Raw genomic sequence first — 10,199 nt, 5'->3', positions numbered from 1 at the left:
AGCGTCCTTTTAAAGAGCAAAACATTCTCTGCTGTACAAAAGTTTAATGCCAAATGCTTCAATATTGCCTGTAGTATCATGTGGGATACAAAGTGCCCTGTTCAATAGAGTTCAGGGAAGGAGTAATCATCAGCTTCCTAGGATTATCTCTGTGTTTAGAAGAGAGCATCAGGCAGGATTTGATGAGGTTCAGAGCCAGCAACTTTTGGTTTTGGCACTCACTTCTGTTTTGTTTTTCCACTGAGCTGTAAAGACAAGTCATGTGTAAAACCATTATTCTCATGGTCTAAAGAAAAAAAAACTTTAATATCTCCATGTTAAATTTAAGGTGAAGAAGTACTATAAATGTAGAATTCAATGGGAATTAACCACTTTACTGTCAAAAGCTGAGACTGAACTTTCACTTCAATGCCATTAATAAAGTGCCTTATGTAAACCCTTAAAACAATAATATCAATATGCATGAAGTTCTTTTGTTTGAAAAATTGAAATGAATTAATTTTTCAGAGGGAGAAACTTGCTCTCATGAAAAAAGGAAAATGATTCAGAGAAAAATATAGCTGAACTACTCTAGTAGCAATTTTCATATGCTACTTCATTTTTTCTGTTTTACATGATATTCACTGTAGTCCTTTATTGGCTTACAGGGAAAACTGCTAATATATTCTCAGTTCAAAGTAGCTTATTCCCTAAATATTCTTATAAAGAAATTCAGTAATAATATTCCAATAAGAACCTGTTAACATGAAGTCCATGCACTAATCAGGTGTTTGTTTCTGCCAGCAAGCCACATGCAAGGAACACTTATTAAAATGTCAGAATCCATGAAAATAAGGACCTCTTTGTAAATAAATATGTCTTTAGAAGGAACCCAAGCACTGGGAACAGCAGTGTCATGATACTTCTTTAACACAATTTCACTTCATTGCTTGTTTTATTCTACTCACCAGTCTTTCTGCACATCTGTGTCAACTATGAGCACTACACAATGGAAGACGGGTGAGATTTTTTTCTGAAAAAAATAACTTGTCCCCAGATCCAATGAACTTGATCAAATCTGGACTTAAAAGTGAACATTTTGAGTGAGTTGTACATGCACATATTTGGCACTTCTGCTCTATAGCCTTTAGTTATTATATGTGGTCAGATATTTGTACTAAGTGAAGATCACCCAATTTTTACAAAGCCCAAGGAAAAAGATACTAATCTTAAACTTTAAATTTCAAAAATATCATTGTCCATTTTTAACTCTGACTTTTCCCACATACTTTACCTAGTGAAATTTGCTCACTAAATGCTTATCTAGGTTGGAACTGAAATGAAATCTCAGGTGTTTGTGTGACTGTCACTTTCAGAAATCTCTAATTCTATGGTAGGTTGAAATACATTGCCAAATACATTTTGGAGCTAAGGAGCAATTAATTTGGGAGAATCATTCTTCAAATGACACATATGACACTTCAGTTGCCTACAACTCCAAATTTTTTTAGATAATATTCCCTGCTCTATACACAAATTTCAGTATAAGGCGCTTGCTATGCTTTTTCAGAAGAGTCTTTATAGTAAAGAATCTTTTATCCCATACAAATTGATATATTTTTCTTCATACTGAAAGGAAGCATAAAATATGCTATCTTTAATATCATTGCAATTTTTGATCAAGGTGAGTCATAGACTACATATATATAAATATATATATATGTGTTTCATCATTCAAAATCAAAATGAACAGTTTGTAAATGCCTTCTGCTTTCACCCTCTTTGGTAAGTAACCAGATTTGTTGTCATCAGGTTGGGCTTGTGGATCATTCACCTGCAGTACAGACCAAACTCCCTGAATTAAGTCAATTGCTACAAATAAGGTGCCTATGGTACGCTGATGTCCAGAACTGAAGATTCCTCCTGCATCAGTCATTGAAGTACAAAACACTAGAAGCATGGCCAAGGAGGCCTTTTGAAACCAAATGTACAACCAGTTATTTCATTGAAATTAAATACTATGTCCACACCCAATGGGAATTACTGGCTCTGCTTAACATCAAGCAAACTCCAACATGCAACAGAAGCATCAGGAGCACAACTATTTGCTGCTTGTCTTTTGAACTGTTACACCTAAAATATGTTAAACAAAAACAAAAAAACAAAAAAAAAAACCAACAAAAAAAACCAAAACCAAGAACCAAAGCTCTAAAGTATCAACCTTACGATCATCTTCAGTAAACAGATCACAGAAAAAACCCTACACTTTGCATAGACATTCCTACCTAGAATTATGTCATTTGAAAACATATGGTAAACTTTTAATCAGCAAAATTTTAGTGACTAAAATATTACAGTAGCCACACAGGCTGCTTAGAATACCTGCTATAGCTGGTGAAAATAGCAAATATATAGAATATAGAGTGGAATTTCAAAATGTGATTTTTAAAGTTGTTGGTGGGAGGATGTGGTTCCTTACAAAAATGGTCATACTTTGTCATCGATCATAACTTTGCAGAAAATTAGTGTTATCATGTGATTTGAATTGCAAAAATTACATGCTTATATACTGCTGAGTTTCAAGAATAGGTTGAGTGAAATGAGAGACAGAAAGGATTAAAACCATCTCTTCCATCATAAGGAGCTTCATAAAGTGAAAACATCTAAGCATTCAACTGTGAAAGTGCTTCAGCCTTTATTTCCAATCCACATGCAGCAACTTTCTGTCTATCCCTAAGTGATCACTGTAAAACTTTCTCTTTGGTTCACTACTACCTCAGGGAAGTTTTGTATCTATCTTTTTTCTTTTTCTTTTTCCACTGTAATGTAGCTTTAGCTTGTCCCCAAACTCAGGAGAAAATTAGCTACATTAAAAAAGCAAACTGAATTCCCACCCCCTCCCCAAAAAAAACATTAGATTCCACTACAGTTCTTGGCAGTCATTGACTTAGCAGAGTGGCTGAAACGTTACATAATTTTGAGAGCTGCATTATGATTTTAATACAAACATTGTGTTTTGCAATAGTGCATGTAAAGCTCAAGGACTGAGAAGGTATTCCAAATAAAGAATCTGAGGGTATAAAAAATCAAATTCTAAACCCACCTACTGCTTGTGAAGCAGAATCATTATGGGAAACTTGAAAATGCTTAAGGTAAAAGAAGGGCAATTCAGAGGGACACTGTGTACCTGTGTTCTCAAAATTCCCCAGTCAATCAAATGCTTAGCTAACATCAGTCTCTGTATACTTTAATTGGGAAGGAAAAAAAGCAAAACAAACAAACAAACAAAACTCACCAAGATTTGTACATGATTTTCCCCACTGAACATATTTCAGTTCATTATAGCCCTGGGGGTCTTTCCAGTACTAAATAATTTTTTGACAATATATTTCTTGTTTGCTTTCTCTTTTTGTTATTTTTTTCCCACTTATTTCTCTATAATGAAGATAACTCAGACCGTTAAGTGAAACGAAGCTTGAACTATACAAATTATTAGCAAAACCTTTCCATTGCCATTATATTTTGCAGCATGTTCTCATCTATGCGCACTTTTAAATTTCAAATTACATGAATGTGTACATGAATACTGCAGAGCTTGGAGCACTCAGAATTTCCCTCACTCTGGCTTTACCTGAACATGCTATGTCAACAAATGCTGATGCATTAAGAGGTGCAACTTAATGACAGCCCTCTGTTACACACTGTTACATAGCTTTCACCTCCCACTGAGAAGGGTCAGAGAATGCCTTAAGCTTAGAAATCCTAATAAAAAGCACGAACAGTTTCTAAGATAAAGTATCTAGCGCTGGGGAAATTTTCGGAGGAACTTTTGCAAATAGGAGTCAAGGTCACTTTGAGTTTGACACTGAGCTCTTTCCACGCTTCCTATTCCAAGTAGATTGAAAGGAAACTAATCAAACAAGAAAGTAGCTTTTTTGGCAGCGCTCCGAACTCCAGCGTTCAGTTGGAGGTGAGAGGTGCAGAACTGACAAAGAGGAACGGATGTGTTTCCAATTGTTTGAATCTCAACAGCAACTGCTGGGTTCAAGTCAGAAGGGTTGTGCCCATTTTATCTGAATTACTTTTGTCTGTTCCTAGTGACCCTGTTTTAATATGCACTTATTTTCCTGTATTCCAGGACACCTAGAAACTTAACATCCCTCAGACTGCTTCGACAGCAAAGTGGTTAATGTTTGAAGAATGACTCATTCTTTCCTTTGCCATGACATTGGGTTCTTATTGTACAACCCTGTACAGTACTCAGCAATATTTTTTTAAAGATTTAAAAAGCAAAGAGTTACAAAACCATTTGCAATTAACTTGAAATAGAAAAGATAGCACTTTTTTTTAAATCCCATTATATAGTACACCGTATAAATTACAGAGTATTCAAATGCATAAATGCATCTGTGTAACATTTATCAAATGTAATTTTTTTTTTCATTATTCTCGGGGGGCTTATTTTTTCTAGAGTTTTTTCTCCTTGTCCTAGAGACCCCCATGCTCCCTCACTATCACGTATGACAGTGCTCCAGGTCTGAGACGTTGCTGTTGCAGTATCGCATGTTGTTGGGGATGTGGCAGTCTGTGTAGTTAATGCCCCCGTTTGGGGTATAAATGGGCTGCAGTCTGAAATCTCCTTTAAGGAGCTGATCGTTATTTAAGGAGACAATCTGGAAGCTGGTTTCCGTCATCTCCAGGATGGAGTTGTCCTTCTTGGTCCCTGCCTCACAGTAGTCATCTTTCCGACGGCCCCGGTTATATTTCCACTTCTGGGAGGTGTAGCGACCTTTTTTGTGCATGTGCCAGCAAAAAATGCTGAGCAAGACCACGAGGACAAATATCACTGCACCCCCAATCAGCCCTGCCAGCAGAAATGGGGAGCCTAGGTTCTGAGAAGTTGTCTGCTCATGGCTGGAAGGGATGTTGCTGCCATTCAAAAAGGAAGCCTTGGTTGTGGCTTCTGAACAGACTGTGTCTTCTCCAGTTCGGTAGTTGTTGTAAGTATCCAGTGGAACCAAACAAATCCGGTAAGTGGATTTGGGTTCCAGATTTACCAAGCTTGATTGCTGCTTCTCACCGCTGATTATTCGTTCATGAACAATTCCTCCTACCAGACTATGGCCCATTTTAACCCACGTGAGTTTATATGCCATCACGGTAAAAAGGGACATCCAGTTGACTTGGATGCAAGTGTCATTCACAAAATGGATGGAGAGCTGAATCCATTCAGACAAAGGAGGCGTCACCCTTTCTCTGTCCTCCCTGTCAGGCACAGTGGGGAGTGTGGCTATGATGGGAGTGAGAGGGTTATATTTACTACTTGAGGAAGGAAATGATGAGCTGGGAACTAATGTAGTTGGCAGGGTTGTAGCTGGGACTGGGGTGATGATGAGTGGCAGACCAGGGGTGGTGGTGGGGCATGACAACATATTCATATTGAGCTCCCTGACTGCCATACCTCGGACCTGCTCTGGTCCCTGGCACATAAAACCCCGTACATTGATGGAAGCAGGAATAAATTTGAGCCATTCGGTGACCCACTTAATACTGCAGTCACATAACCAGGGATTATTCCTTACAGTGAGCTGTCTCAGGTTATGGAGATTATCAAATACTCCCTTTGCCAACATCCGAAGTTGATTGTTGGAAATATCAAGACGTTCCAGTTTGTGGAGGTTTGAAAAGGCTGTAAGCGGTATATGGGTTATCTGGTTGTCCTGCAAGTAGAGTCTTAGCAGATGTGTACCTGGAAGATCGGGAGGAGGGTAAGTCAGTGAATTCCGAACTATTGAGAACTCCTTGAGCTTGGAGAGGTGGCTAAAGGTGCCTTCAGCTATGCCTTTATTAGTAAGGAGATTGCCATCCACAATCAGACGCTCCAGACTTGTAAGATTCTGGAAGGCCAGGTCTGAAATGACAGCAATTCGGTTTTCATCTACACGAAGTTCTTGTAAGTCCAGCGGAAGGCCTACTGGCACACTGCTTAAGTGATTCTTGGACAAGAACAGAAGCTTGAGGCTGATGGCTTCCTGGAACGCCCCATCCTCAACGCCAACAGTGGAGATGGAGTTGTCATCCAGGTGCAGTTCTTCCAGCTTCAAAAGCTGAGCAAGAGCAGCACGTGAAATGGTCTGAATGTTGTTTTCCTGCAGGTGGAGAACCCTGACATTTTTGGGCAGGTTCATGGGGAATTCATCCAACTGATTGCCATACAGGTAGACTGTGTGCACAGACTGGACATTGTGCAACTCTGCAGGAAATCCAGCATTATTAATTTGGTTATTATGGAGGTAGAGGACGGTTACACCCTCCGGTATCCCAAGAGGCACTGAGGTCAAGCTTCGTTCATTACAGTAGACAAAGTTTCTGTCACAGCGGCAAACTTTTGGGCAGGCCAAAGTTTTGGAGACCTGTATGTAGAGCCCCAGGGAAAAGATAAGCCATGATTTCATGAGAAGAGCCCAATCTGTGGGCAACATTTTAGTCCACAAACCCATTTCTACTTTAAAGAAATAAAGTACCAGAGTGTTTAAGAACTGATAACGATACTAACGGACAGGTAACAAAATCTCAGGTCATTAAAGTTGGCTTCTATTTATGTCCAGTGTTCAGGCCAGAGTTAAAGTCCTGGAGGCTAAGCATGAAATAATCCTTTTATAATTGGCCTACCTCCTACTTTTGATAAAGAAAACAGAGTCTTATTAGCCAGGTTACAATGTTTGTTGCCTTCCTCCATGTGTGCTGAAGGTACCAATAGCCATGTCTTTGCAGATGAACATCAGGTTACTTTAAAGCTACCATAAGTCTCTGTGCTTGGAGGGGTATTTCACTGAAGTCTGTTGGTTTCTGTCAGCTTTCTGAAGTCAGAAAAGTCCTCATATCCGCTATCTGCCAGATCTGGCCTGCCTGTAAAAGGAAAGAGAAAAGAAAAAGCTGAATAGCATGAAATGTTTAATAGGGAAGATCAAACCTATTAGAAGACTATTCTAAGGCTGAGCTCTTTATGGATTTCTGGGGAAAAAATGGGGAGAAAAGACATTAATATTAAACATTAGCTTAATATTACTGTTAAATAGTCTTGAAATAGATTTGATGCAAAGTCATTGCAATGACTGAAGGACTTTCAGTGACTTCAGTGAAGGCTAGATCTATTACTTCCATTTGCATACTATACCTACATACTTTGTCCTCTCACAGTCTGTTTAAAATTCTAGAACTTAAAACAACCCAAAACCAAAACCATTTAGCCGGAAATTTTTTGGTCAGGTAATTATTTCTCTTCTGCGGAACCACTGACTTCAATGACTGCTATTCACTGATGCCTGACAGAGTAGACTCTAGGCTGTATTATTAAATCACGCTCTATGGTTTTTTCATTTTCTACCAGACTCTGGAATATTCTGCTTCTATTTCTGTAATACCATTACATATATCCCCCAAATTAATGCGGAAAAAAATGATAATAGAGACTTTTGGGGAGAGTCCTTAAAATAAGCATGGTAGTCCACAAATGTAAGATACCCTGGGGTAAGACATGTATTTGCTAAAACTGTCATCTTGATATTGGTTCTGATGTGAACTGTGCTGTCAATGGACTTCACAACTTGCTTTCCACTAAATGAAACAGGCTCACATCTGCTAAGTTTTTGTTTTAGGATATCAGCTCAGACTATGGCAGTTTTGCAAAACGCTTCCTTTGAAACCATAAAGGTTAGATATGGCTTTTAATTTTGCTACACAGTTATCTGTGAATGGCTACATAAACAAGCGCGTTAGCTTTAGTACAGTTAAGTTCCTTAATGTGCATTTTCAGCTTGTAAGCATGCTTTTTATGTTCACAGCTACTATTTATTATTCAGATCTATAACCAAACGTTCTCACTCTTTAAAGCATGCTATGAAAGGTACTGTGTTGTTTGATGTTGTCTTGTTAAATGCTGTTTCCAACAATTGTTGTGCCCTTCCCCCCCACTCCCACATTATACATAGTTGGACCTAATGATGGATATCAACCTTGACAAGTACAAAATGTGCAGATCCCAGGGCATGGTAATTTACCAAGTTTTCTTTATCCAGATCAAAACTCAGGCTGGGATTCCAAGAAAATGGAATTTTAGTAAAAAAATACTGTTTCAAAATGGTGATTTTTTTTTTTATTATTATATTTATTCAAACAATTTAAGAACATCCAGGTCATTCAGAAAGAAACTTACTTTGGTTATCCATAAAACCTTGTTCTTCTGAAAATGCTGTACAGTTTATAACATGTCCCTGATGCTACTTCTGGGAATCCTATGGACTGGTATTGTAGAGAGCACCCTTAGGAGTCAAATTTTTATAACCCTTCAACCTTGTACCTGTAGATTACTGCATTTATTTAGAGCACCATCAGGTATCAGCCTCAAGGTTCAAACAGCAGGAGATAAAAAAGTGACACCCTGAAAAATCCTGTTTATCATTATGAATGCAAATTTTAAAGGTATGCAAGCGTAATACTGTAATATAGCCCATACTGTGTATTGTCCTTTTATAGAAACAGTATGATTAGGTACACCACTGTTCATGGTTTTCTCTCTCACAGGCATATTTCAGTCAGGAGTGATTTCTTTTCAATTATGCCAGATGACGTGATACTGTAAAGAAACTCTTAACAGGATTACATTCTAACATGAGCCTAAGTGTGACGGTTTATCCGCCTTTAATATGGCCTGGCTCCCATCTAGATCACAGTGCTCTGATCCGTCATGACACTCTCTTTTTAAATGAAAATGGATATGCAGAGCATCCTCTGAGATGACTGGGACCACACAGAGTAATGATAGTTGTTCTCTCACTTTTCCATCATCATCATCAGAGAGAGAGAGACAGCCCGTACCTCCTAACAGATCCAGTGCTCCGCACTAAGCTCGCTTCTGATTGCAAGTCCAGCTACTGATTAGGTTTTATTTCACTCCCGGGTACAACAGAAAGCCCAGCTGAGAACAGGCAGGCACAGGCAGCTGCAGTTCCTGGTGTGCTGGGAATCTCCTAGGAAGGGACTGTCATATTTAAACAGATTTATGCATTCACCTCATTCTAGTACTCGTTCCAGTGTATCTCACATAAGTAGATGTGGCACCTGAATTAAAGATTTCAGTAATGATTCAAACAAATTAAGTCAAGTACACAGCACTTCTCATTAGCTATTACAAGAAAAAGAGATTTGATTGGACAGTCAGTCCTTAATAAACTGGTGAAATAAAAGTCAGTACAGATTGTATGTATTTGGGACTAGTCTTGATCATATTAAGCAAAAGCACAAGTTCATATCTAACTAGATACCTATGACTTCAGGGCTGACTGTGGTGTGGCAGAGGTAAAGAATGAGGATGCAAGGATAAAACTGAATGTATTTAAATAACTTTTTTGGGAAGGGTTTTACTTCAGTAGACTTTTACAACTGCTTAATATTAACTTAAAATACGGCTCACAGTTGCTGTATTTTTCAGCATATCTCAGGGATCCTAATGCAAAAGTGAGTTCTGTCTCTGTGTCAGAAATCTCTACCCTAAAGGCATTAAAAAGATCAAAGTGTTGGAAACCTGCTCGATTAAAAAAAAAAATAAAACTTTTTGAAGGAAAACCATTGTCTGTAAATTCCAAAAGGCTAGAAAAGTGTGAACAATTTTTCCTTCAGTAAACTGCCAAAACTGAAGGCAGGTAGAGTCACTCAGCTTCCCTGACCATTCCTGGCATGTTGGATTTCTAAAGCAAGCTGTTTTCAATATAACTGCAAAGACTAAATTGAGTCTCTCTTCAACCTTACTGCTTTTTTCAGATGTAGAAATTTGGAAGTGGAGGAATTAAAGGCATTCCTTAACTATTGTGGTTGTAAATCTTGGGACTTGACTGACAAGCTATAGGTGGGAGTAACTTTCTTTATTTGAAGTCAAAAAGTTCTATAAACCAATCTAGGTAGAAAAAAAGTCAAGTGTCACAATTAACTTAAAATTAAAGAAATCAACAAGCAAATGCCTCAATAATAACACATCTGTCCATCACCAATTTGGTAATTTTTGTTTCCATATCCTCCCATGTACACTTGATTTCTATTATTTCTCACTATATCCTCCTTAGACACAAGTTATGTCTTCCAAGTGTGTAAGACATTTCCTGCCTTACTGCTGCCAGGATATTAAATCCCATTTGGATTTAAGGAATGATACAATGAAGTTAAGA

At 38.1% G+C, this 10,199-nt stretch overlaps 1 protein-coding gene across 5 annotated transcripts in view; it reads right to left on the bottom strand.

The window, feature by feature from the left end:
* Positions 1-232: 232 nt before the first annotated feature.
* FLRT2 (fibronectin leucine rich transmembrane protein 2) overlaps positions 233-10,199 on the bottom strand; it is a 61,331-nt gene continuing 51,364 nt past the window's right edge. For all 5 annotated transcript variants that reach the window (XM_058850258.1, XM_058850275.1, XM_058850267.1 and 2 more), the window contains exon 2: positions 233-6,888. In XM_058850258.1, coding sequence (XP_058706241.1) covers positions 4,494-6,479 — 1,986 coding nt within the window. In that variant the 5' untranslated portion in view covers positions 6,480-6,888 and the 3' untranslated portion in view covers positions 233-4,493. The remainder of the gene's footprint in view (positions 6,889-10,199) is intronic.

The sequence above is a fragment of the Poecile atricapillus genome, chromosome 1, assembly GCF_030490865.1.
Source record: "Poecile atricapillus isolate bPoeAtr1 chromosome 1, bPoeAtr1.hap1, whole genome shotgun sequence".
Taxonomy (NCBI): domain Eukaryota; kingdom Metazoa; phylum Chordata; class Aves; order Passeriformes; family Paridae; genus Poecile; species Poecile atricapillus.
This window is presented reverse-complemented; position numbering and strand designations above follow the sequence as displayed.